The 26,815-nt window shown below is 48.1% G+C and overlaps 2 protein-coding genes across 2 annotated transcripts in view; one reads left to right on the top strand and one right to left on the bottom strand.

The window, feature by feature from the left end:
• The first annotated feature begins 3,426 nt into the window (after positions 1–3,426).
• RCC1L (RCC1 like) lies at positions 3,427–15,470 on the top strand. Its single transcript, XM_066635922.1, has 11 exons — positions 3,427–4,020; positions 5,356–5,485; positions 6,187–6,315; positions 6,684–6,750; positions 7,777–7,828; positions 7,968–8,052; positions 8,524–8,705; positions 10,002–10,086; positions 10,183–10,356; positions 13,156–13,241; positions 14,942–15,470. The coding sequence occupies exons 1-11, from the start codon at positions 3,445–3,447 to the stop codon at positions 15,017–15,019; spliced, it is 1,644 nt and encodes a 547-aa protein (XP_066492019.1). The 5' UTR covers positions 3,427–3,444; the 3' UTR covers positions 15,020–15,470.
• A 2,235-nt stretch (positions 15,471–17,705) lies between these two features.
• Positions 17,706–26,815, bottom strand: part of CASTOR2 (cytosolic arginine sensor for mTORC1 subunit 2) — a 47,534-nt gene continuing 38,424 nt past the window's right edge. The window contains exons 3-9 of the mRNA XM_066636138.1: positions 25,594–25,787; positions 24,142–24,274; positions 23,417–23,540; positions 21,577–21,687; positions 21,138–21,220; positions 20,366–20,460; positions 17,706–18,916 (exon numbers count right to left, since the gene is read on the bottom strand). Coding sequence (XP_066492235.1) covers positions 18,851–18,916; positions 20,366–20,460; positions 21,138–21,220; positions 21,577–21,687; positions 23,417–23,540; positions 24,142–24,274; positions 25,594–25,787 — 806 coding nt within the window. The 3' untranslated portion in view covers positions 17,706–18,850. The remainder of the gene's footprint in view (positions 18,917–20,365; positions 20,461–21,137; positions 21,221–21,576; positions 21,688–23,416; positions 23,541–24,141; positions 24,275–25,593; positions 25,788–26,815) is intronic.

Below are 26,815 nucleotides of genomic sequence, written 5' to 3'. Positions count from 1 at the left end.
AGTTGCCCAAGCATAAGGGGGGCAAAAAGGAGGAAAGGACAGAGACGTTTAAGCGAGCAGGGGGATGGAGGGAGGGAGGGAGGGAGTTCTAGGCATCAAGAGCTGCAAAGACGGAACAGTCTGTCCTGGAAAGGAATGGAGATCTTCATACAGAAGCGGTCGGTGGAATTGGAAAAGCAAAGGTCCTGGGCTCTTCCTGTATCTCACAGTGGTTCACCAGGTGCCTCACGGAGCACACAAGACAACAAGATACCTGCATCCTGGTACGGCTCCCTTGCATCTGGCTTTCAGAAATAGTCTACTTCTAAAGCCAGGAGGTTGCATTTACCCATTAGGCTTGTCACCTGCGATGGACTCTTCCTTGATCAGTCTGTCCAATTCCCTTTTAAAGGCATCTAGGCTAGATGCCATCACCTCATCCTGTGGCAAGGAGTTCCACAGATTAAGCTCAGTTTGTTTGACTAAGCTTCACTCTTCTGCAGAGGGGGGCTTGTGAGAGAGGCTCAGGTACTGACCAGGTTTTTGTTTTGCTTGGTTAAAATAAGCCTCTTTTTTTAATTTGGTGAAAATTGGGAGGTCCCGTGAATTCTTGCCTTGTGGATACCTCTATCTCAGACAGTGGAGGAAGGGGGGATCTGCTGACATAGAGCACAGTAGCATATCTACTAAGAAGCAAGTTCCATTGTGTTCAGTGGGGCTTAGTTCCAGGAAAGGATGTACAGGATTGCAGCGTTAATCCTTACCAACAGGAGAGAATTGGTGAGGAAGTGAAAGTTGGCCGGGTCTTTGGGTGAAACCAGCCATGTCATTTTGGAATTCTCAGTCTTAAGAGATATGAAAGCTCAGGGTGCTCAAGAGATGTACTCTGGATTTCAGGAAAGCTCATTTTCATGGGCTCAAAGGATAATGAAATTGTATCCCATGGCTAGAGGCATTAAAGGAGAAAAACAGTCCACAAGAGGTGGGATTTGTATTTTGAGATCCAGGATAGTGTTGTGGTTCTGGTTTTGGACGCAGACCTAGAAGGGCCCAGTTCACATCCGTGCTCAGCCACAAAGCTCCCTGATGACCTTGGGCCAGTCAGTCTCAACCTCACCTACCTTACAAGAAAGCAAGGACAAAAGGAAGAAACTATGTACACCACCTTCTCGGAGGAACAGTGATATAAAAATGTGGAAAATAAACATGGAAATGGAGGCAGGGCAGGGTCAGCACTGTCACTCTGAACTCCGTGGAAGAAGGGTGGGGTAAAGCCTCGCCTACCTTACAGGGCTGTTGTGTAGGAAGGAATTATGCGCACCACCCTGAGCTCCTTTGAGGAAGAAAAATTGAGAAACAGAAAGGACGTGCATAACAAGGAAGGGCAGTTAATGAAGGAACAGTACAGAACTAGAGCCTGCGCATGCAAGGGTGAGATCAGGAAGCAGGGCTGAGGCCACCCCGAAATGTTCACATGGAGTGTCTTCCTTAGAGGGGCGGCAAATGCACCAGCCCCTTTGCAGCCATTCCAGGTGGTGGAAGCAAAATGGAGGTGCTGGCCTAGCTCCAAAGGGGAGGGGCCCCTTAAAGGCTGCAGTGAGGCTCTCTGCAAAACTTAGTGCTTTGCACCCCCCTTTAGCTATGCCAACTGCTATGGCCCCTTTATACCCCCAAACCCTGGTGTTTGATTTCTAGTCTGGGAAGGGCTGCATGTCCTTTGCTGTCTGATTCATGGCTCTTGTAAAGGAATCTGTCATTTGCTTGGCAGCTGGGTCTTGGGTCCCCTTTCCACTGGGCCCCCAGCATGTCAGTGAATCCGTGCTACAAAAGCTGCACCCCCACCTCTTGCCCTAACCATTTACTGCAAAATCGCAAGCTGCCACCTCCTCTCTCCCACAGTGCTTGCAGCATACTAGAGCTTTTATTTACTTTCATTGATGCATTTTTACCCCACCCTCAAGCAATTTTCAACCAATGTGCCCTGGCACATGAATGTGCCAGGACTGGTTCACTTCACAACCTTTATTGGCATATAACAAATAAACAAGATAAACAAAACAAATTATGACAATCACTAAAGAAAAACATAGTGAGGCAGGGAAGAGGGAAATGGTCCAAAGATAGAAGAGGGAAAGAGGAAAAAAGAGATTTTTAGGAAGGGGGGGATATTTTAATGAGACAAAAAACTAGCAACTGCCTTAGTAATATTTACGTGATTATCGCTAAGCAGAACAAAAAGGGGATCAATAAATGGACCAACAGGATGGCATAAAAAAGGCTCCAAGTACAGCTTTCGAAGTGTACAGTGCGCAGGGCAATAGATCAAAATATGCTCTACCATGACTGGTTCACAGGTGCGATGTGGAAGTTTGGGGGAGGTCACTTGTTAGTGGGGCCATAGGGGCGTGTGGGCCCCCTGGCTGGCAGTGTAGTGTGCCTTTTCAATTGTCAAAAACAAAACAAAAACTGATGGTGTGCTTTGTCAATTTTAGTGCCTTCTCAGTGTGCCATGAGATGAAAAAGGTTGAAAACCACTGCTTCAATACATGCATTTTGGGAGGGGTCTTGCAAAAAAAAAGGGGGGGAGGAAAGAAAAAAAATCCTTCCAAATTAAAATAATCTTAAAATAGCAACTAGGAGGGAAAAGGTAACCTTCAATCAATCAATCAATCAATCAATCAATCAATCAATCAATCAATCAATCAAAGATTGCCTTTTCCCTCCCAGCTGTTATTTTAAGGTTGATTTAATCTTAAAGTAGCAACTGGGAGGGAAAAGGCAACCTTCAATCAATCAATTATTTAATTAAATCAATTAATCAATCAAAGTTTGCCTTTTCCCTCCCAGCTGCTACTTTAAGATCAAAACAACCTTAAAATAGCAACTGGGAGGGAAAAGGAAACCTTTAATTGATTGCTTCATTAATTGTTTGATTAATGATTGATTAATTAATGTTGCCTTAATTTAAATGAAAGACTTAAATGAGCAGAAATAATCAGGGTGTGTCAGGCCATGCGGTTTATTTATGATCATGAGGTCTAGTGCCTTTGCAATGCCACCAAGATCACCCCTTTGACCAGTCAAAGACAATGAATGAGAGAGGCAACCATTTGCCTCTGGTTTCATGGCCGCCGCCTCCAACCCGACTCTATAGGCATTAGCATCATGCCTCTCGTGTCATGGCGACCCACTCTGCGAGTATCTGCGCCTGCGCAGAACAACCTCTCCCGCGGTACAGTCATAACAGAACGTTCACGACCGTGAGCCTCTGCGCCTGCGCAGAAGAAAGCTGTCCCTGGGGAATCGTGCCTTCCTTGTCATGGCCGCGGCGCCCACGCCTGCGCAGAGGTCAGGAAGCGGGTCAAAGGGGGAAGGTGGGCAAGATGGCGCTGCCCATGCCCATGCTGCAGGGGGCCCAGATGGGAGGGAGGCTTGGGGGTCTCTGATCCCTTGGGGGAGGCTGTGATGGGCTCAGGGCGTGGACTGCTGTCAGCCCTTCAGAAAGGGGTCAGGGATCCACTGGGATCCACTGTGCTGCAGTGGCTCAGGCCCCATAGAGGAGTGGGGGGAGTCCCAAGCAAGGCCCTGGAGCCTCCTTGGGGTGCCCACCTGGGCCCCAAGAAGGGGCTGCCTCTGGGCCCCCTGAGGAAGGCAGGGGGGACTCCTGGGCTTCCCAGCATGCACAGCAGGGCCCCCCCAGGAAGGGCACTGGGTTCCCTTTGGGGGGCTCCTCACATTCCCACCAGAGCCGCACTGGACCCCTTTCTCAGCCCCTCCAGGGGGTCCTCCCTGCAGGGGCCCTCCAGGGGCCTAGCGAAAGCCACCGGGACACAGAGCACCCGGGACCTCCAGGAGGCCGACAGCAGCACCCCCATTTTCCAGTACGTGGGCAGGCACGCCAAGAGGAAAGACCGGGTGTATGTGTGGGGCTTCTCCTACTCCGGGGCTCTGGGCATCCCGAGCTTCGTCGTGCCTGACGCCGGGTGGAAGAAGCGGCGGAGGATCCAACCCACTCCCTATCGCCTGGATCTGGAGACGAAGGTGAGGGAGAGATGGGGGGCAGGTGGGCCACTTTCCCCTTTCAGTTGCCCTGTTTTGAGGCTTCCTGGAAGGGTCTGAAAAGATAAAAAGAGGATGCTGTACAAGGCAGATCCTGGTCTGAGGTGAGGTCGTAGCTCAGTGGCTGAGCATGTCTTTTGCATGCAGGAGTTCAGTCTTGGCTGGTGACTCCAGGCAGACTTAAGGAAGATGCTTGTTTGAAACCCTGGGGAGCTGATGCTGGTCAAGGTACACAATACAAAGCTGGAATGACCAAGGGCCTGACTCCATAGAAGTCACCTTCCATGTTCACATGATCAAGAGAGGTTTTTTTTTATGCTCACATGGAGTAAGAACTCTCCTTTCAATCACTAGTGGGCTTGTATTGAGAGATGTGCTTTCTGAGCTATGGAGGATTCATATATGGCCTGGGAACAAAGTACTTTTGGAATCCCCCACTCCTTAGATCAGTGATTTTCAACCTTTTTCATCTCACGGCACACTGACAAGGCACTAAAATGGTCAAGGCACACCACCAGGTTTTTGACAATTGACAAGGCACACCATGCTGCCAGTGGGGGCTCGCATCTCCCATTGGCCCTATTAATAAATGACCTTCTCCCAAATTCCTGTGACACACCTGTGGACCACTTGCGGCACACCAGTGTGCCACGGCACAGTGGTTGAAAATGGCTGCCTTAGATCATCTGGCAGGTCCCTGCTAAGAGTTCCACTGCCATCCAAGGTGAAGGAAATGGTGGTGCTCTGTTGTGGCACCACTCCTCCAAACCATTCTTCCCGGAGATCTACAATCATCCTCTACGGAGAAGTATGGGCAAGGCTTAAAAACATTTCTTTGTCTGCTAGCTTTTGAGGGGGGGAGGGGAGGGGTTGGTTATGTTTATTTCTGTATCTTATTTTTATATACGTTTATGATTTATATATATAGTCTGATACGTGAGCTGCCGTGGGTGCCCTTTGGGGCAGAAAAGCCTGATATAAATAGATAAATATTGTATCGCTTAGCTGAGTTGCTGGTGTCTATGTCACTTGTGCAAAGTTACTGGTTCCAAAATTCTGTTCATGGTCCCTTCTATTCCATTCATTAGAGAGGTTTTCTAGGAACACATAAGGCTGACTTAAACAGAGTCTTGGCCATTGAGTTTAGTATTTTCTACTGACACGCAACTATGTTCCATGGTTTGAAAGCGGGTCTTTCCTATCCTATCTGGAAATGCCAGGGATTGAATTTGGGGCTTTCTCCTCGCAACAACCCTGGCTCTCTACCCATTTTTCTGTATCTGTATTAAACTACATATCATTACCTTTCCTTGAAAGATCTCCTCTGCCGCCTGTGGCTATGGATTCACACTTTTATCCTCCAAAACCACGGATGTTACGAAAGTCTGGGGAATGGGGCTAAACAAAGACTCTCAGATTGGCTTTCATCACAGCAGGAAAGATCGCTGTAAGTACCTGGACCCTTGATGAGGTTTGGAGTTTTGAAGATGGTGTTCCATCCCTCACTCCTACCTCTTTTGGTAACCTCTGTTAGGGCACTTGCTACAACCCAATTAGGAAGTTGGGGGTCATCTAAATTCCACTGGAGTCCCTTGCACAGGGTTGCTGAATGATGTCTTTATGCTGCATGACTTCAGTAGGATTTAGGCATGGCTGGGGTCTCTGTGGGCTGTGGCCCTTCACGCATAGTCTCCTTGTGAGCTTCCCAAAAGCAACTGACTTGACCACTGATGGAAAAAGGATGCTGGACTAGATGGGCCTCTAGACTGATCCAACAGAGCTTCCTGTTAGCAGTAATAATTATTAGTAGAACCTCCATGTACAGAGGCACTCTACCTCTTAATGCCAGGTTTAGGGATTGTAAAACAGTAGAGGGTCATTACCTTCCTGATCTGCTTGTGGGCTTTCCGAGGGCATCTGACTGGTCATGTTAGAAAACGGATGTTGTGCTTGATGGAGCTTTGGGCTGACGCACAAGTGCTGCATTTTGGCTGTTGGCCATGTCAGTTAGCAGTGAAAACTTCATGTATGGGGCAGGGTACCTCTGAATATTTGTAGCTGAATGCTTAGAGCTCTGGTCGTAAATTGTGGTCAGTTTGTCTTAGTTTTTTTTTAATTGGTTGTCTTTTTTTTTCTTCTTCTTCAAAGCAAAAGGCTACGAATACATCTTGGAGCCAAGCCCTGTTCCATTGCCCCTGGACAAACCCCAGCAGACCAGAGTCCTGCAGGTGTCTTGTGGGAGAGCGCACTCCTTGGTGCTGACTGACAAAGAAGGAGGTGTGGTAATCTGGCAAGTTCAAAGAATCTTGATTTGTCATGCATCTTCATCCTTGTTTTCCAGTGCTTTTTAGTCTGGTGGGTGGGTGGGAAGGAAGGAGCACCCCCTGTCTCTACACTTGCCATATATTCTTTCTCACCCCACAATCCTCTCCAGCCCAGCCCCAGTAATTGGTTTTGCAGATGTCTGCACAGGAGGGTTGGAGCACTGGACAACTACCCTCCTGGTTTTGACTGCAGTTGGATATTTTAAAATAGTCCCCAAACATTCACGGAGCTTGTGTGTGTGCATAAAGGCAGTGCCACCTTCCAAAAGGGTGGAGTGGAACATGATATTCTTCTGATTGCAACCCATAACTCTGTTTCAGTCTTCAGCATGGGGAACAATGCTTATGGCCAGTGTGGCCGAAAAGTGATTGAAGGTGAAATTTACAGGTACGAGAATCTGCCTGGTTCCAGCTGACCCCTCTGCTTCCAGATTATTACAATAATATTTAACTACTAGACCAGGACCAAATTGCCTAACCTGAAAACACATGGGTTGACTTATCCAATGAACCCACCTTGATATGGTAAAAAATCATTCCCATCAGTCATGGGATGTGATTTAAAAAAATACTTTAAAAGCATAGCAGCCCTGGGACTGCAGGAGAAGAATTTTGTCTTGTGGGGGAGAGAGATATGGGAATACCTATTCTAAGACTCGCTTATATCCTCTTGATTCCAAGTGTGCTTTCCCCCCCTTAGGAACTGCTGTGTTTTATTATATGCAATGGATGCAGATTTAATTAATCAATGGCTAGGATTAATTGACAAGATTGTTTTAATCCATCTGTTGGAATGAAAAGCTTACTTAATTTAAAATCTGAAACAAGTAAAGAGGTACATTTTCAAGTGATGGTCCTCTTATATTTCGCTGGGGAGGAGTAACTGTCCCTCTTTACGCCAGCACAGTGTCTCTTCTAATGGCTGTTTGCTGGTGGGAGTTCTGCATCTTTTTAGATTGTAAGCTTGTGAAATAGGGAGCTATTAGATTACTTGGGGGGGGGGGGCTCTTTATCTGCAGGTTTGGCATGTGTGGATTTGACTTGGTGTGAGAGGGGCTCACTTGACCTCCCAGATGTGATCAGGTCCTCTGATGGCCCCCACCTGTGGATTCAATGAATCTGTGGGTTTTGGTAACTTCTCCGTGCATGTGTACACTGCTAATTCCTCTTTCCACCAGAGTTGAGGTAGTATAGAGGCTAAAAGAGACCAAGATGCAAACTGGAATTCCCCAGGTCTGAATCTCTTATCTTCTACAGACTTGGGGAATGGGCAAGCCATTTCCCATCAGCCTCAGTATTCCCCATCTGTAATATAGAGATAATGACATTCACTTATTTTACAGAGTAGTTGTCTGGATTGCAAACCAAATTATACATGTCCACTGTTTTCTTTGACCTTCTCTCCCTGATCCAGCGGAAGCCAGCTGATCCACAGACTGCCCGAGTGTGAAAACAGAGTTGCCCAAGTAAGACATCCTTTTGAATGCATATTTTACCATGATTTAATTGTTTTTAAGCAGTCACATTTAATTTTGAATCCTCCTTTTGCCCATCTTTTTGTCCCCCCTGCTTCCAAACCTCTGCCCCCTTTATATTTGCACCTAGGTGGCCTGTGGGCAGGATCACAGCCTCTTCCGGACGGAGAAAGGAGATGTCTTTGCCTGTGGGTGGGGAGCAGATGGCCAAACAGGTAGTTGGAGCTGCAACTTGTGAGAAGAGCTGTGGAATGCTGGGTAAAAAGCATCAAGGGCTTGGAAATGGCCATGGGTGTTAGGAGATGAAAAAACAGAATTTCCCCCACCCCACAAGTTGAGGTCTAGATGAAGAAGGTTCTGCTTGGCTAGCCTCAAACCTCAGCAGTCTGGGACTATACCTCCATCTCCCCACACCTGCTGGACTTGTGCTAGGAGGATTGCCTGCTGCAGGGAGGGGGTTGGACTAGATGATCTTTTGGGTATCTTCCAACTCTGTGATTCTTCTCATTCTGTCTTCAAATGTGCACACTAGTATTTTTTTTGCAGAAGTCTTCTGAGCATGCACAAACTTCTCCTTTGTCCACAGTTGCTCCCATTTCTCTGTCCCACTGACAGACCCCCAAGTCCACCAATTTTGCACTGTATATACCTGCAATGAAGTATTTCTCTTCCTCTTTCCAAATCAGGCCTCGGTCACTACGACATTACCAGCACCCCTGCAAAACTGGGTGGGGATATTGCTGGTGTCCCCATTGCTAAGGTTACCACTTACGGTGATTGCTGCCTTGCTGTGTCAGAGGACGGTGACCTCTTTGGCTGGGGAAACTCCGAATACCTGCAGTTGGCTGCTGTAACCGAATTGACCCAGGTTGGAACAAACTCAGAAGAAACACTTATTTCTGTAACGTATGGGGATGCTCATGATGACTATATTTGCTCCCCAGCTTTTAGAGGTAGTCTGTCTCTGAATGGCAGGTGCAAGGGAGTAGCACCAGGATGCAGGTCTCTTGTTGTCTTGTGTGCTCCCTGAGGCATCTGGTGGGCCACTGGGAGATCCAGGAAGCTGGACTAGATGGGCCTTTGGCCTGATCCAACAGGGCTCTTCTTTGAGAGAGTGGAACTTTGTAGGGCCTGGTGGGCAGGGATTTGTCCTTGGAGGTCCGCTGGTCAAACATGTGGGTGTCTGGTGCTGGTGGGAAGGTGCTGGAGCAGACAGGTGGGATCTCTGAGTTTAAAGATGGGCAAGATTAGCCTGCTGGGGTTTTGTTCCTTTTACCATACAGTGTTCATTCACTTAAGACAGAAGCTTTCAACCAATGTTCTGTGGCACATAGGTGTGCTGCGAGAGGTCTGCAGGTGTGCCACGGGAGATTGCAGCACAGCATTAAAAATTACTGAAAAACTTTTCTGGGTTCTGTGGCTCTGTTTTCAGGGCAACTGTCTGTATTGCTATCTGAGGAAGAGGGACAGACAATTTGTTACTATAGACAGTTGCCCAAGAAACAGAGCCACAGAACCCGGAAGAGTCTCCTGGAAGCTGGAAGTGACATCACAAGAGCCAAAGACCATAGAAGTCAGTGTGTTGTGAGAAGGAAAACGTTGAGTATTGTTAACTTAAGGCTTAGACCTGGCTTAAAATGAAAACAAACAAAAAAAGACCCCAGGAAACTCAAGACAGGAGAACCCAGGAAACTATGTGAGAGCTGAGATGGTCTGGATGTTGTACTCCTCACCCAATGCCAGTTTCTGAGTGTGCGTGATGAGATCATAGCGTTGTGGAGTACTTGGGGGCAGAGTTTGCTGAAGGTGAAGAATTTGTTTAGCATTTTGACAAGCGTTGAAGTGTCGTGCTTTTTTTTGTTCTGTTTCTGCTGCATCAAATTTAAATCAAGGGAGGAAAGAAAAAGGCAAAGCTTGGACTAGCAGCACATTGAATTTTGTGCTTGGCTGTAACTTCTGAACATTCAGGATATGACTACAGGGTAGGGCATGCATACGCCTCTGAGTTTGTGGGAGAACCTGGACTGTGGTTCTTGGTTTTAATTTAGATACGTTTTACATCATCTTGCCCTTTGTTCCTTCCACATAAAATTTAATTGGTCTTTGAAAGAGACCAAGCAAAAAACTAGAGGAAATCATCTTCTGAACTTCCTTCCTTGCCCAGGTAAACGTGCCCAGACATCTTCCCTTCAAGGTTGGGAGGGTGAAGGACGTCTGCTGTGGAGGGACGGTCAGTGCGCTGGTAAATGGTAAGCCCGTCTCTCATGTTCTCGAATCTGGGCCCTCAGAGCCTGTGGCAAAGGAATGAATGGCCAGTCGCTGAACTTGTTTTCCGCCCAACCCAGAGGAAGGTCACGTATTTGTGTGGGGCTATGGAATACTTGGGAAAGGACCGAAGCTGATGGAAGCAGCGACTCCGGAAATGATCCCCCCTACTCTGTTTGGCTTGTCTGACTTCAGCGCTGACATCCGCGTGACTCGGATCCGTTGCGGTCTCAGCCAGTTTGCCGCGATCACCAGTAAGTTTCTTAGATGTGTGGCTGATGAGGAAATGGTCTCTCTTTGTCTTGCTCCAAGTCTGGATAGTCTCTTTCATCTCTTTATTGTGTTCTGCTGTTCCATCTCACTTATGGCAGGGTAATAAGAACATAAGAACAGCCCCACTGGATCAGGCCATAGGCCCATCTAGTTCAGCTTTCTGTATCTCACAGCGGCCCACCAAATGCCCCAGGGAGCACACCAGATAACAAGAGACCTGCATCCTGGTGCCCTCCCTTGCACTGGCATTCTGACATAGCCCATTTCTAAAATCAGGAGGTTGCACATACGCATCATGGCTTGTAACCCGTAATGGATTTTTCCTCCAGAAACATGTCCACTCCCCTTTTAAAGGCGTCCAGGCCAGATGCCATCACCACAACCTGTGGCAAGGAGTTCCACGGACCAACAACATGCTGAGTAAAGAAATATTTTCTTTTGTCTGTCCTAACTCTCCCAACACTCAATTTTAGTGGATGTCCTCTGGTTCTGGTGTTATGTGAGAGTGTAAAGAGCATCTCTCTGTCCACTCTGTCCATCCCCTGCATAATTTTGTATGTCTCAATCATGTCCCCCCTCAGGCGTCTCTTTTCTAGGCTGAAGAGGCCCAAATGCCATAGCCTTTCCGCATAAGGAAGGTGCCCCAACCCAGTAATCATCTTAGTTGCTCTCTTTTGTACCTTTCCCATTTCCACTATGTCCTTTGAGATGTGGCGACCAGAACTGGATGCAATACTCCAGGTGTGGCCTTACCATCGATTTAGTAATGATCGAGTAATGATCGAGTATAGGAATGATGACTAAACATGCATTTTTAAAACAGTTATATAATACAGTGGACCCTCCTTATCTGCAGATTTGACATCAGTGAATATCTGTGGATGTCGAGCCTGCAGCTGGAAGGCCTGAGAGTATCTCCTGGACACAAACTGGAACTGACTTTCTGTCCCGTCCGGAAGGCCTCCTGAGGTCCGGGGCAGCCATGTGTGGCCTCCGTGTGCTTCAGAAGGCTACCTGGACACAATTGGAAGCCACTTCGCATCTGGGAGGTCCTCTGAGGGTCCTCTGTGGATTTAGTTATTCATGGAATTTGGTATCCATGGGGGGGGGCGTGGAATGGATTCCCCACGGATTCTGTGTATACAGTACACTGTATAAAATAACAGGAACCACAGCAGAATCGCAAAGAATACAAAATGGAAAAAGAATTTGGCTTCTGGACCAATTGCAGGTCTGCTGTCCACACTTCCCAGGGTTTTCAGGAGCTACTGGAATTCTGATATGGGTGCTGCTTACCTGATTGTATGTGGCAGGGAGTTCCATAAGCTTGTGCTACTATAGAAAAGGCATTTACACATGTGGCCACCAGCCATACTTCTTCTCACTAGTATTTCATCCAGGGCCGTTCCCATTATAGCTTCTGCAGCAGCTGCTTTTGTGTTGGAGCTATACGCAAGCCCTGATTGAATCGGCACCGGTTTCAGCATCAGCTGAAGAAGAAAAAGTTTAAGATTGTGTTCCCATTTTTATACGCGTTAGATCCCATTAGAGCACGGTAAAAAAATGCGTATTCTGTGAGAGACTGCTTTCTTGCTCCCAAAACGTCCTGTTGGTTGAACTGCTGTGATGTCATGGAATGCGTACATATGTCTCGCCTGCTGAGTGTATTGACAATTGAGAATGTTGAAAGAGCATGCTCTGAGGGAACGGGAAAGACGGGACAGAATAAAACTTCACCTGGGGTCTAGAGAAGGGAGGAGCCACGTGAAGGAGGAAGATGGAGGTGATAGGTTTGCAGAGGTGTGGGATGATCTTACAAAGTTATCTTAGGCCCTTGGTCCTTCAGGATGGTCTGCACTGGCTGGCAGCAGGAGTTCCATGGGGCTTGAGACAGGAATTTTCCTGTGGGCTCCCTGACGATGCTGCCAGAGATGAATCCTGGGATCTTCTGAATGCAAAGCAAGTGGTAGGTAGGAATGCAAAGCTGGTAGGAAAGCAGGGTAGGAAGAAGTGATAAAGAAGCCTGTGAGGAAGGTACAAAATCTGATGCAATGTTTGTGGTGATGGGGTGCTTTTGTGGCCATGCTGTAATCTGATGCCCTGGCGCATTTATTTATTTTTTGCATTTCCTCCAAGGAGCTCAGGGTGATGTACATAGTTCTTCCCCTCCTTTTTGTCCTTACAGCAACCCTGCGAGGTGGGGGGGGCTGAGAGAGAGAGTAACTGCCCCAAGGTCACCCAGAAAGCTTCATGACTGAGCAGGGATTCAAACTTGGATCTTCCAGGTCTAAGTCCGACTCCCAGCACTTTAGTTTTAATGCAAAATTAAAAGCAAAAAATGGGGCGGCTCCTATTCCTTCCCCACTGAACTGAAGAAAGGGCCCAGAGTTCTGGGCTGATTCCTGCCCCCCCTCTCTTGGAAGGAGCAATCCAGCAAATTAAATGCACCCTGTAGGGGGCAGCAGACAGTGAGTTGTGTCAGCTCTTCCTCCACCTACCCTACAGAGAGAGACCTCCCAAATGAATCTGTTGAGTTCCCCCCCTTTTCTTTGGCTCTGTTTCACAAGAACACTCTCCCCCCCCACCCTGGATCCATGTCCATAGCCAGTGGGAGACAAGCGTTCTGTCTCTTTCATTCTTAAATGATTGAAGAGTGATGGCAGTGGAGGAAAATGTGACCTATGAAATAAGCAGGCCAGTTGGAAGAGTTGAAAAGGTGCAGATGTGGCCCACGAAGGTCACCCGATTGACCACTCGGTGTGTTCTGTTTTGGCTTCCAGACCGGGGCGAGCTCTTTGTGTGGGGCAAGAATGTCCGAGGTTGTCTGGGGATTGGCAGAATGGAGGACCAGTACTTTCCCTGGAGGGTAAGGAGAATCTCCTTGAGGCCACTGATGTTCTTGGAGGAGAATGGACTGCAAGCCCAAAACATATCATGTGCCCCGCCCCCCTTCTGGATCAGACTTAACTGGGAAAACAGTCCATGGAGAACCTGGCATGCAGGACTTGTAGTAATGCTTCAGCTTTACTGGGTCAGTGAGATGCTGTCCAGCTTTACTGGGAGGATGAGATGCTGTCCCCGGCCTACTTCTGAATAGAAGTGACAGATGGAGATGGACAGAGGACTTGTCTAGCCGACATTCGCCCCCTCCTGCCTTGTTTCTTGATGGGAAAGCCGGGGGGGAAAAAGGCAGGAGGAATCCCCCCCCCCCGCCAATCTCCATTTGCCCTGGAAGATTGTATAGCTGACCTTGTCTCTGTTGACTTACACTGAAGCAGCCAGAAAATACTGGCAGGGAGGGGTGCTGATCAGTTTGTGTTTTCCCTGTAACACACCAGCAACTCTGGGGACAAAACCAGCTTTGGGGATATTCCCCCCTCCCCCACCCAGAGCTCCTTTTCAAATGCTTTCTAGTAAAAAGAGCACTGATGGAGGCCATCGTGAGAGTGTGAAAGTATGAAGCTGTTTCCTACTGAGTCAGATCTTTTGGCCATCTAGGTTTGTGCTGTCTGCCCGCACCTGCTGCCTCCCCCTGGAGGCGTTCTGAGGGCTGGAGAGGCTGCATGTGGCCTCCCTGGCCATCGTAAGCCCTTCTAAGGTCTCTGGAAGGCCTTTAAGCGTCACTTTCGGTTTTCAGGCAAAAACAGGAAGTGACGTTTAAAGACCCTTAGAAGGCCCCCAGAACACCTAAGGGGGAGACAGTGGGTCTGGGGTGGTGGCACCTCCAAGTGGAGACAGCATCCCTGGAGGTGCCAGAGTGGCCAGGATTGCCACTGGTGTCAGGTGGAACGGTCTCCCATTCCTGCTACTGGGTTGCAGCTGGGGCTCTCTGAACATGTGCTCTATCACTGAGCTATTCCCCCTGCCCCCCCCACTCATCAGGCTTGAACAGTGATGCTGTCGGACCCTTGGTCCACCTGGACCTCCATGCTCTCTGCTCTGATCGGCTGAGCACGGGTTCTGCATGCCAAAGCTCCCTCTAGCCCAGCAATTTTCAATAGGTGTGCCACGGATATTGGTGTGCTGTTATGGTCTGTAGGTGCCCTGTGGGAATTTGGGAGAGGGTCAGTTATTAGTTGGGCCATTGGAGATGTGAGCTCCCTGCTGGCAGTACAGTGTGCCTTGTCTATTGTAAAAAAACAACAACACTGATGGTGTGTTGTAACAATTTTAGCACCTTCTCAGTGCGCCATGAAATGAAAAGGGCTAGATCAATGGTGGTCTTTCAGGTGGTGTCTGGTGGTACACCTGGGAAACCCAGAACCCTGCTGCCTGGTAGAGAGACCAGTAATGCAACATGACAGGCACCAGTAGGAGGCTTGACTATGTGGGCAGAGCTCCATTATGCACTTTTCGCATGCTCAGAAAAACCCTTCTGTCCACCCTGAGCCTCCTACTGGTGTTTGCCACATTCTATCTCACCTCCCAATCCAGAAGTAACTGGTGATGACATCATCACCAGTTGCGCCCAACAGGTGGACCATGCATAGCGCGTAGGGGACAAATGTTGAGAAATGCTGGGCTGGATCGAAAGCACACTTATTTTTTCTGACCTTTCTTTTCTAGGTAACGGTGCCAGGGGAAGTGATGGACATTGCTTGTGGAGTGGACCACATGGTGACTCTGGTCAAGTCCTTTGTTTAGGATGCAAACCGGACCAGACAGCCAAAACCGGCATTATTGACCGTTACAGTTGGCTGCTACTTTGTGCCAGCCTGGCATCTCCCGGAATTCCTTGCCAGCAGCCTACCAGAAGGCACACCACATCAGCAGCCTCTCGAGGAACACTTGAGTCTATTCATAGGACACCAATGGGTATTCTATTACTTCAGGCATTATAACTGAAAAGCTTCCAGAGAGGGACTGAACTCTTGCTGTTGGGTGCGCAGGAAGTTGGAACTGAGCGGCCTCTGAAGTGGGTTGTCTTTGTCTCTTTTGAAGCAAGTGCTCTCCTGCCGGTGGGCGAGACTCTTCAGTTCTGCAACAGGTTGTCGAGGCTTAGCGAGGGGAGGACGGATTCTTGTTCTGAAATGGGGTTGCTTTGATCCTAAAGCGGAACACGCTATAAGGTGCCAAATACACTGTTCTTCAGTGATGAGTGTTGGTCTTTCTGATGCAATGCACCTTATTCCAAATGGCTCCCTCAAGGCTGTTCCTGAGAGTCTGACTCAGGTTTCCTGGAATTGCTGGACTGGAGGTGTGCGGTCAACCACAGTCCAGTTTTGCACCCCTCCAGCAGGATCTTCCCTCTACAGATCAGTGTGCCTCCTATTCACCCCTAATTCATGCAGTGATAGGCTGTGTGCAGACAGGAAGGGCCAAGTCCACCTTCCGTCACAGTTCATAGCAGAACAGCAGGTGGACCAAACTACCTGGTTGTAAGAGAGAGGGGGATCTCTGAAAACTCTGTGCCTAATCTTGGGGTGGGGGTGGGGGGTTGCTCCAGCACAGAGGAACAGGTAGTGCCATGTAAAAGTTAACATTGACAGCATTCTGGTGTTGAAAGCAGGTGCTGGTTTGTGAAGAGCACAAGAATCCTGTAAGTTAGATCAGTTTTTTTTTCCCCCCTTAGTGCAGGTAGTGACTTGAACCACAGAGGTATGCTTAAGGGTATCTAGCAAGTCTGTGGTTTTCTGAGATTTAAACTGTGACTGCTGGAGCGGTAGCACAGCGAGTTTCAACCAGTGTGCCGTGGCACATTGGTGTGCCGTGAAAAGTCTGCAGGGGTGCTGCAGGAGTCTGGAACATAGCGGTTGAAAAACTCTTCCAAGATCTTTGATTGTTTTTAGGGCAACTTTAGACAGTTGCCCTAGAAACAGAGCCACAGAGCCCAGAAGTGTCTCCTGGTGGATGTGAAGACCATAAAGGCGAATGTTGCCGCACTGTTTTAAGGGAAGCAGTCAAAGCTGCCTGGAGGAAGCTGTTAATTAAGACTTAAAACAGCTTTAGAAGACGCCTCTTTCAACCTGATTTGGGGGAAAAAAACCTGACAGCCAATGGTGGCTGGCTCTGTAATCTGTGGGCCTGAGCTCACGTGCGGGCACTGGGCATTGTTACTTGTACCAACAGTGACAGCTGCAAGGTAAACACCAAAGCTTTCAATACTGGTTGCTGAGGAAATAAAGCTAAGTAGTGGGAAGGAAGCCCCCAGTGCTAATGGGCAGATATTTGGCTCCTCTCAAGCAGAGGCCTGTTTGATTACTGTAGATAGCGGAGTGGCAGCTGCTGCATGGAAAATCATTGCTTGTCTCCCTCATTAATGTTAGTGGAAGGAAGAGCAGAAGGGATGGCAACAGTGGAGCTGTTGGCAGAAGGAAATACACTGTGTAACAGCTCCAGCAATGTTTAAAGGAGAGCTGGCATGCTGATGAGTCTTGGATTCAAATCCCCACCCACGAACCCTCACTGGTTGGCCTTTGGCCAGCTACTGTATCCTGCCCTGAGCTCCTGAGGATATAGGTAGCATGAACCAAATTCAGTCTTGCGTGTCCCTAGGGCAGTGGGTCCTAAACTTACTTGGGTCATGGAACCCCTGCAGCCTCTTCTTTCCAGCTCAGCCGGGCGCTGCCATCTTGGATCTCACAAAATCTCTCAAGAGCCAAGAAGGTGGCACCAAAATCTTGCAAGAATTTGTGAGATCCAAGATGGCGGCATCATGTGAGATTTGATCACTGCCAACTTGGATCTTGTGGGATTTTGCAAAATCCAAGCTGGTGACGCCTGAAGGAACAGGAATAGGGACATCCCATGGCACCCTTCTGACTGCTGTGATGCCCTAAGGTGTTGTGATGCACACTCTGAGAACCCCTGTTCTAGGGGGATTACGACCCTCTAGCCTCTTTTTAACAAGCATTGACTGCTAGCATTGACTGTAGCTGGGCAGTTGTCGTGGACATGAAAGGAGGACAAACATATATCATGAAGTTCACTCAGCATACAAACTTCCATAATGGCTCCCTAAAAGCAGTAAGATGAAAAAAAAGTGCTTTTAACTGCTGGAACTCCTTGCTACAAGAGGGGCAAGCAGCTAGTGAATCAAAAAGGTAAAATTAGGTAAAAAGATGAAGGACAGCTATAGGATTGGCTGCACCAAGTAAATTGATCAGCCACTATTGCTTACTTCCTGGCAGAGGCTGGGAAGCACAAACAGGCTCTCCTGCAAGCTTCTAGGGACCTGTAGCTGGGCAAAGACTGAACACAGAGCAGCACAGCCCTTGTGCCAGATCTACCTTGGTCATGCTAAAATGTCTCCAGGCCTGGAGGGAGGTAGCCGAAGGAGGCAGCAGCACACATGAAAAGAGAGTTGGAGCCACACAAACACAGCCTGGGAAACTTTGCAGCAAAGATGTATTTGGGAGACTGCAGAGAGGCAGACAATTGAGAAGGTCTCTCGAGGACAAAACGTTCCAAACTCGTTTCTTGGTTCCAGAACAACTGTGCCCTGAGCTGGTCCACCCTCCCTCCCCCTTACGATCCCAAATGGTTCTAAGAAAAGGAATTTCAACAAAAACAAAGAGTCTCCACTGGACGCCAAGTCAATCCTCTGCATCAGGGGTAAGGGGATCACTGAAGGCCCAGTCCGCTGGGATGGTCTCCTGCACACCTGCCCTTGCACGACTGGCGCAGCTCCTGTTTGTTTCAGAGACGCAGACGGCAAGAGCACGGGCTGGGAGCGGGCCCCAACTGCTTTTTACAGGGAAGCGTCACCATGAAGGCAAAGCAGGCTACTGCCAACAGAGAGACCATCAGTCTAGACAGCTCAATCCTGTCTGCACTGAATGGTGGCAACCTTCCAGGAGTCCAGACTAGCCTTTTCCCCCATCTCTAGCTGCACCTACCGGGACTCGAACCTGGGACCTTCTGCCTGCCACGCTGCCACTCTCCAGGGTCACACTCGCCTAGGATGTTGAAATGCAGAGCCCATTGCTGTCTGTTCTCCCTCTGAGCCCATCCTGGCTGAAAGTGAGCTGAAACTGTAAGAAATCATTACTCAGATTTCCATTCAGTCCCTCCACCTCTATCCTTTTCCCAGAAGTGTTATCTGCCACCTGTGTACTCCCTTGCATGAGTTTACGGTAGTCTCTTTCTCTCTCTGCGCCTCCCATATTGTGTGGTCCTGTTGCTGATCTCACACACACGCACACACGCACACACGCACACACACACACACACACACACACACAAAAGCAGCATGGTTACTTTTTGCTTCCGAGTTGGATCTTCAGAAAACCTTTCACAGTTTGTTAGTCCCAACAATTCCCCTTTCCCCCTCCCCTCTTGAACAATTTTTAAAAATTATAATTTTTAAAAGCTATCCAGCACTGCTTGTCCCTTCCACGGCTTCATGGCACTGTGACACTCTTCCCATGATCTTTTTGGAGTGAAAAAAAAAAAATTGATTCCCCTCCCTCCCAGAAAATACTGAGAACAAGAAATTTTGTTGTAAAATGCACCCAGGTCCCACTCCGAGGGATCTTAATGTTTTTCTGCTTGACTAACTTTCAGTGCATTGATAACACCATTTATATTTTCTTCTGGTACCTATGGAGGAAAAAAAAAATGAAAATTAGGATGCTATGTTATAAGAGAGAAACCCAACTTTTCAATGTCATAAATTCTAGGTCAACCAAGGGTCATATACACCCAATAAGCCATTTCTGCCCAATGTTGCATATAGGCATCAGGGATCAAATGTGTACACCTGTGGGCTGGGTAGAAATGGGTTAAAGGTCATCTAAATGGGGCGGGATGGATGGATACCCCAGTTCTATTCTTGCTAGGTATCATCATTCAATTAAAAGGAATATTATAGTGCAAGCCTAGGCACGTCTACTCAGAAGGAAGACAAGTTCAGGATAAGGCTTACTCCCAGGAAGGTGTGTATAGGATAGCTGTTTTAGTCAATCAATTGGTTAAAATTGTATCATTGATTAAATTAGCACACATTTGCTTGTAAATGACGGATCTGTTCTGGATATTACACACTCTGCTTGCACACTGTGGTGAGGCTCCCTGCAAAACTTAGTGCTTTGCACCCCCTCTGGCTACGCCACTGGAGTAGATACAGCACCACTGCTGGGCAGGCCAAACCAGGTGTTTTATATTTTTATTTTTCCAATTGTAGAATTAAACCCTCACATAAATGTGAGGCTAATCACCCATCAGTGAACTGAAGGTGCAAAAAGAAAACATTCTGCTGCAATATCTAGTGTGTCAGGATATAGAGGGACATTCCTGGATGCAGCCAGACGGAGCTTTTTATCACCTGAGTGGAGAACTAGGGCAGTGTGTTAGCTTTCTGATTCCTGTTCCTGGACTTATCTTATCAGGGTGGTTAATGTTCAAGGGAATCACCCAAATGGCTCTCACATTCTGACCTCTGCTATCTAAGATCAGGTTGACTTTTTACTGTGTACACACCAGAGCTTCCAGCCAACGGCAAAACCAACAGTTCAGGGAAGGAGCAGAAAGCTTGTTCGCTTGAGCATTTAATAGGTTAAAAGGTTAGGCTTGCATGAAGAGGCTTAGCATTCATAATGGGAAAGGAAATTGACACCATCATTGGTTTTGTTTGGGGGACAACACGCAGCATGTGACTTGGTCAAGCAATACCCTTCATTAGACCCACTTGTGAGCCTGAAAGAAATTGACCAGGTTTTAAAATGACATGCACTACACAGCTAGGTTAGGTTGGTTGCCCAGATCTCAAGTTGATCTGGGCAACATATGTCCTTGCACATATGTCCTTGCAGGCAGATATCTAGCACGTGAAAGAGCTGCTTTACCCTGACTGGCTAGTTTTCTCCATGCAGAGACTATAACCTCTTGCTACAAATTCACACAGGCCTCAGTCCCTATGCATAAGTTTCACAGAAATGAACAAGAGAGCACAGTAATTGGGTGGCCTGTTCAATGAGGCTGTCCCTCCAACCCCTGGCATCTTTCAGGCTAGGTTTTCCCCTCCCCGGTGAAGTTATTTCAGGGACTTACCAGTGCATGATCAAATTTAAAAGTACTGATGTAATAGGCAGGGATGTCGGCAGCAGCCAAGGGCTCAGAAATCTGAGCAACGATTCCACATTCATCTAGGAGAAAAAAATGCAGGTCAATACAGCCTTTGGAATCTGTCACCTACTGAGTCAGACCATCGGTCCCTCTGGGTCAGCAGTGACTGGCAGCAGGCTCTCCAGGGATGCAGAGGATGGTCTTTCTCAGCCCTCTATAGAGCAGCGATTTGCAAACAATTTGGGCTCCAGAGCCCTTTATGCTCCTAAACGGAGTCTCAGGGAGTCCCACCGGAGCATGCACAGACTCATGGGAAGTCCTAGAATACGGATGCAGCACCAAGCAGATGGTAGCCACTTAGGGTGGGCTCGTGTAGCCCCTGAAGGGGTCTCAGGGAGCCCCAGGGCTCCTAGGAGAAACACCGACCGAGAGAAAGCAGAGTTTGAATCTGAGACCTCCTGTTTGTGTTGGAGGTGAGATTTAATCCAGGACTGCTAACCAAGTCACAGAACAGATTATTTGCTTCAGGAAACTGGAGGGAGGGCTGTTCACTTGTAAATGCTGCCTCACGAAATTCCGTGAAATTCCTGGCAAACGGCTCATCAGTGCATAAGGGCAAAAAGGTTATCGAAGAACCTTCTCCTTGCTGTGCTGGATTTCTGCTTCCAGGGAGTTTCTCCTTACACCCTGAGGCAAGCCCTAAGGTCAGAGTTTGACTTGGAGGATGCCAGTGGCCAACCTCTCCGTTCCGACCTACCAAAGCCAAGGGGCTGCCCTCCGATCCGAACCATCTTCCAGAGTTCTCCCGATGCACTTGTAAACAACAGATTATTAGGAAACCTGCAAGAGGAGACAGCAGAGTACAAATAAAGGCAGCCAATAAAACTATTCTGGGAAACGATGGAATTGATCCACAAGCACATCTGTCGTGGGGTCAGAGAGTGTTGATTTGTGGGTATCCATAACCGAGAACCTCGTGATTCGTCCCAGTCCACTCTGTTATCTATAGAAGACACAGCTCAACCTCCCCAAGATCATGGCATTGCTCTTCTTTACATGGCCATACATTCTGAGACGGGTGGTAAGAGGCCCCTGATTATTCTGGGGCTTCCCCCCCCAACTCACTACAGTCTCTAATTGATTTGTGAGTGTCTGCACAACTCCTCAAGGCTTTATAGAGCAGATCCAAGACTCACCTTTTTTGCGTCTGTACGTCCATCACCAAAGAAATGTAACCCTCAATGAGAGAAAAGGAGAAGAAGCGGATGTGTCCAGAGTCTTCATTGCCTGCCACAGAATCTTTTACTCTGGGGAAAAAGAGCTGGAGGTCAGAGTGGTTAACTAGGTCACCTCTCATGAAAGAGGTCTATTTCTGGCTTCTGGCATCTGGCTAGGACAGGTTGTAGCTCAGTGGTCGACCACATAGAAATATGCAGGTGTGCTCTCCAACATAAGAACATAAGATGAGCCCTGCTGGATCAGGCCAAAAGCTCATCTAGTCCAGCTTCTTGTATCTCCCAGTGGCCCACCAGATGCCTCAGGGAACACACAAGACAACAAGAGGGCTGCATCCTGGTGCCCTCCCTTGCATCTTGCATGTTGAGAGAACCTATTTCTAAAACCAGGAGGTTGCATATGCCCATCATGGCTTGTAACCTGTGATGGGCTCTTCCTCCAGAAATTTGTCCAATTCCCTTTTCAGGGCATCTAGGACAGACTCCATCACTGCATCCTGTGGCAAGGAGTTCCACAGATTAATTACATGCTGGGTAAAGAAATATTTTCTTTCCTCTGTTCTAACTCTCCCGATACTCAATTTGAGTGAATGTTCCCTGATTCTGGTCTTGTGGAAGAGGGAGAAGAACTTCATCTCATGCATTATTTTACATGTCTCAATCATATCCTACCTCAACCGTCTTTCTAGACTGAAGAGCCCCAAACGCTATAACCTTTCCTGCAAGGGCAGATGTGATGCTTGGAGATGTTGTGTACTTCACTTGTCTGAACAAATGTATTAGGGACACAAGACAAACCCTGCTGGATCCGGCTGAAGACCAGCATCCTATTACCCCCCAGATGCTTCCTGGAAGCCTAGCAATAGGGCACAAAAGGCATAAGAACAGCCCCGCTGGATCAGGCCATAGGCCCATCTAGTCCAGCTTCCTGTATCTCACAACGGCCCACCAAATGCCCCAGGGAGCACACCAGACAACAAGAGACCTGCAAGGCCTCCTGGGAATTGTAGTTAAGAACATAAGAACAGCCCCACTGGGTCAGGCCATAGGCCCACCTAGTCCAGCTTCCTGTATCTCACAGCAGCCCACCAAATGCCCCAGGGAGCACACCAGATAACAAGAGACCTGCAAGGCCTCCTGGGAATTGTAGTTAAGAACATAAGAACAGCCCCACTGGATCAGGCCATAGGCCCATCTAGTCCAGCTTTCTGTATCTCACAGTGGCCCACCAAATGCCCCAGGGAGCACACCAGACAACAAGAGACCTGCAAGGCCTCCTGGGAATTGTAGTTAAGAACATAAGAACAGCCCCACTGGGTCAGGCCATAGGCCCACCTAGTCCAGCTTCCTGTATCTCACAGCAGCCCACCAAATGCCCCAGGGAGCACACCAGATAACAAGAGACCTGCAAGGCCTCCTGGGAATTGTAGTTAAGAACATAAGAACAGCCCCACTGGATCAGGCCATAGGCCCATCTAGTCCAGCTTCCTGTATCTCACAGCGGCCCACCAAATGCCCCAGGGAGCACACCAGATAACAAGAGACCTGCAAGGCCTCCTGGGAATTGTAGTTTAAGAACATAAGAACAGCCCCACTGGATCAGGCCATAGGCCCATCTAGTCCAGCTTCCTGTATCTCACAGCGGCCCACCAAATGCCCCAGGGAACATGCTTGGAGATGTTGCGTACTTCACTTGTCTGAACAAAGGGACACAAGACAAGCCCTGCTGGATCTGGCTAAAGACCAGCATCCTATTACCCCCCACTCTTTCACCCATGGGATGTGTGCCGATCATACATACCCATTGGAGTAAAACATGACATCCATAAGGAGTGTAGCAACAGCGGGAAGGGTATCTGGATCAAGGCTGGTGACACAGAACATGTTGCTCGGACTGGAGAGGGGGTGGATGACGGGCCTCTGAACTGAAAAGGAAAGAAACAGCAAACGAGGCTTCTTCATTAATTGTAAACACTTGCATGCTGGTGGCAAGATTCAAGGTGGCACACAGTGACATGACATTTCACAGAAGACGTGATATATTCCACAACAGGAGTTTTCAACAGGTGATAAAAAAAACCAGGCAGAGAGAATGCTGGGCTCAGCTTACAGGGTAGAAGTTCCAGGGGCTACCACTGAGAAGGCCCCGACAAACACACCACAAAGGGTGGCAGAAGCCACAAGAGAGCCTCCGTAAAGGACCTTACAGGAAGAGCAGATTGACTTGGAGGAAGGTGGTCCTTGAACTATCTCAACTCTCTGTTTATCTTTTCTCATTTTCATTCCGCCTTTCCTCCGAGGAGCTCAGGGTGGTGTACACAGTCCCTCCCCTTTTGTTGCCTTCACAACAACCCTGTGAGGTAGGTGAGGCTACCACCTCCTGACCCATCGCTTGACCCAGCCCATCACAAGGAAGGCAACCCCCAAATAGTTCCAGAAGGCCAAAACGGAGACAGCGGTTTTGCCAGGATACCAGGGGCAGGTATCCAGAATCAGGGATAGTCAGAATGCACAAGAGGACTATACCCAGTTTTGGTTTCAGAAATCCATTCGTGATCCCGAGGCTGTCAGCTGCTACCGTCTCCCCGTTCACGACTCTGAGGATGGTGAACTCCGATGCCAGTGCGTGCATCACAAACGAAAGGTCCCGCTCACGTACCTGGGGGGGGGGGAATCGATGCATGAAAAACAAGAACTGAGTTAGCTCAGAAAGGGACAGTTGTTCCACAGTGGGACTCAATGGTCTGCTTAGGAGGTGGTGGGATTTCTGGAGCACTGAGATTTGCATCTCAGACTTGAAATCTGAAGGCCCAACTCTAAAAGAGGCAGTGGCAACCGTGTTCTTTTAATTGCGTATCTGCCGTGGGGACAAACGTTTATTTTATTTCTTGACACAGACCACCTTTTGATGCATTTCTGACGCATAAAACGATCACAGTTGCATTAAAGCAGCAGAGCAATTCAAACGTAGAAGAACCCAGGACAGCAGTGTTCAACCAGTGTTCAACCACAGCACATTGGTGTGCCGTGCAAGGTCTCCAGGCGTGCCACGGGAGTTTGGAGCACAGCAGTTGAAAATGGGTGAAAATCTCTCCCAGGTTCTGCAGCTCTGTTTCAGGAGCAACTGTCTGTTGTAACCATTTGCCTGTCCCTCTTTCTTCACCAGCATAAAAGGAAAATAAAAAGCAAATAAGACATTTTCAAGCTTTATATTTATTTACCGGGTACAAACTGAGAGTCCATCAGATTAAAATGTAAGTGTCATGTTCATGGTGAGTAAATATATTCAAGAATGTAAATGCTTCTTTATTGTTAAAGGACTGGAGGTCTGGTCTAGAGGGTTGAGCCTCCATTCGCCTGAAGATAACATCTGAAGGTCGCCGGTTCGAGGCCACTGGCACCGTGCGACCTTGAAGCAGCTGACAAGCTGAAGCCGAGCTATTCCATCTGCTCTGAGCGTGGGAGGATGGAGGCCAGGATGGAGGCCAGATCAAGAAAGAAACACCTGAATGTTGTGGTTTCTTGAAAGATAGAAACCTTCTTTCAAATTGTAAAAATCCCTACGGGGATTTAAAAATTGCCTGCCTATGTAAACCGCCTTGAATAAAGTCTAAGGAGAAATCTGAGGACCAAGAAAGGCAGTATAGAAATACCTGTATTATTATTATTATTATTATTATTATTATTATTATTATTATTATTATTATTATTATTATGTTGGGGCTCTTATACATCTCTCTTGCAGCTCTCAGACATCTGAAGTTTATCGTACGTGGCTCTTAAGTAAAGCAAGTTTGGCCACCCTGTTACAGAGATTCACAAAAATCACAAGTTCTATGGAAGGCAGGCAGCAAAGCAGTCCAAGAACTTTGGCCCCTGAAATTCACCATTTCAGGTAATGTTACGCATTTGATTCTTGAGCCCCCCATAGAGGGGACATGGCACCTTTCAGCACTGGCCGGTGTCGCATTTTCTTACCAGAATAAAGTCCGTCTGATAGGTAGAGAGCATGAATACTGAGATGTTGTGATCAGCCAGTGGAGCAATCACCGACTTGGCAATCTTGGTCACGCCAATGGGCTGGGAGCTGGAGAAGCTGCCGCCGCCGGAAACCACGTTGAGGGCCAGCCACGTTGCATCTGCCACGCTCAGGTGTTCTGACGAAGGGAGCTCTAGGAGGGGAAAAACCCACAAGATTAGCCATGCGTTGTGCCTGCAAGGGTTAATTCAGCCAAGAAAAATGTCCGGATGCATCATCAGCACGCACAGAACATTCTGGGTGACCGAAAGTCACGGACACAATCGTGTGAAGAACGGAGTCAAGGAGTTGTAGCTTAACTTTGCCCCCTAATACGTGTCTCCCACTTCCCTTCTGAGAGTTCGACAGGCACCCAACCCCACCCAACCTTAAGGTCTAGAAACTTGCTTTGTTTTTTTTAAAGATACGAAAGCTGAGACAACTTGGGATGCAGACTACTGTGTGATTGTACGGTCCGATTGTAAAATATATGTCAATATTCCTACAGAACTGTGTTTCTCACAGGAGCCACTCAATGCAACCGCAACAAACACCCAGAACCATTTAAATAACCCAGAACAAACAGCCTTTGATGCTTTTGTTCCACCAGAATCATGTGATCAGTTCTAGAACCTTTATTTCTGGGGGGAAGCACCATGTGATACTGCCTTATGCCCACAGGACATGAGCAGAGGGGGCAGCGCAAGTCACTCAGCCGACCCACTTGTCCTGCTGACACCTGCTTCTGTCTTCCCCACCTGCAGTTGGGCTTCCCCATTCATAGAGGGCAGGAGAGAAGGCTGTTGGATGTTCTACCTTAGTGCTGCAGGAGTGCTGAGGAAGGAGTACCCTCCAAGCACTTTTGTCTTTTACTTTCACCCTCGTCCTGGGAGCCACTCTTCTAGTAACATGCACCCCTCTGGACCCCAAGACAGGGCTTGGCTCAAGGGTTCCCTAGCCCCCTGCCAGCTTGCTCTGAAACAAGGACTCCGATTCTTACAGCAAGAATCTAAAACAGGAGCAAAATGATGCTTCGTCAGGACTTTGCTAAGGGGTGGTGGGTGGTGAGATCCAACTTTGTCCTCACAGCAATCAACTTTTCCCCTCTGACCAAAATGGCCCAGCAGCCTTCAGCCATTACCCTGGTAATCACAGAAGTTTATTTGTTGTGTGTTGGCTTAA

The sequence above is a fragment of the Tiliqua scincoides genome, chromosome 8 (assembly GCF_035046505.1).
Source record: "Tiliqua scincoides isolate rTilSci1 chromosome 8, rTilSci1.hap2, whole genome shotgun sequence".
Classification (NCBI taxonomy): domain Eukaryota; kingdom Metazoa; phylum Chordata; class Lepidosauria; order Squamata; family Scincidae; genus Tiliqua; species Tiliqua scincoides.
The sequence above is the reverse complement of the archived record's forward strand: the minus strand, read 5'-3'. Positions and strand labels throughout refer to the sequence as shown.

Bases quoted from the DNA above. Each gene is read 5' to 3' on its own strand.
- RCC1L (XM_066635922.1), top strand. From the start codon at position 3,445: ATGGGCTCAGGGCGTGGACTGCTGTCAGCCCTTCAGAAAGGGGTCAGG. The intron at 8,706-10,001 runs GTTGGAACAAAC...TTCCTTGCCCAG, and splicing joins CTGTAACCGAATTGACCCAG to GTAAACGTGCCCAGACATCT. The intron at 13,242-14,941 runs GTAAGGAGAATC...TTTCTTTTCTAG, and splicing joins ACCAGTACTTTCCCTGGAGG to GTAACGGTGCCAGGGGAAGT.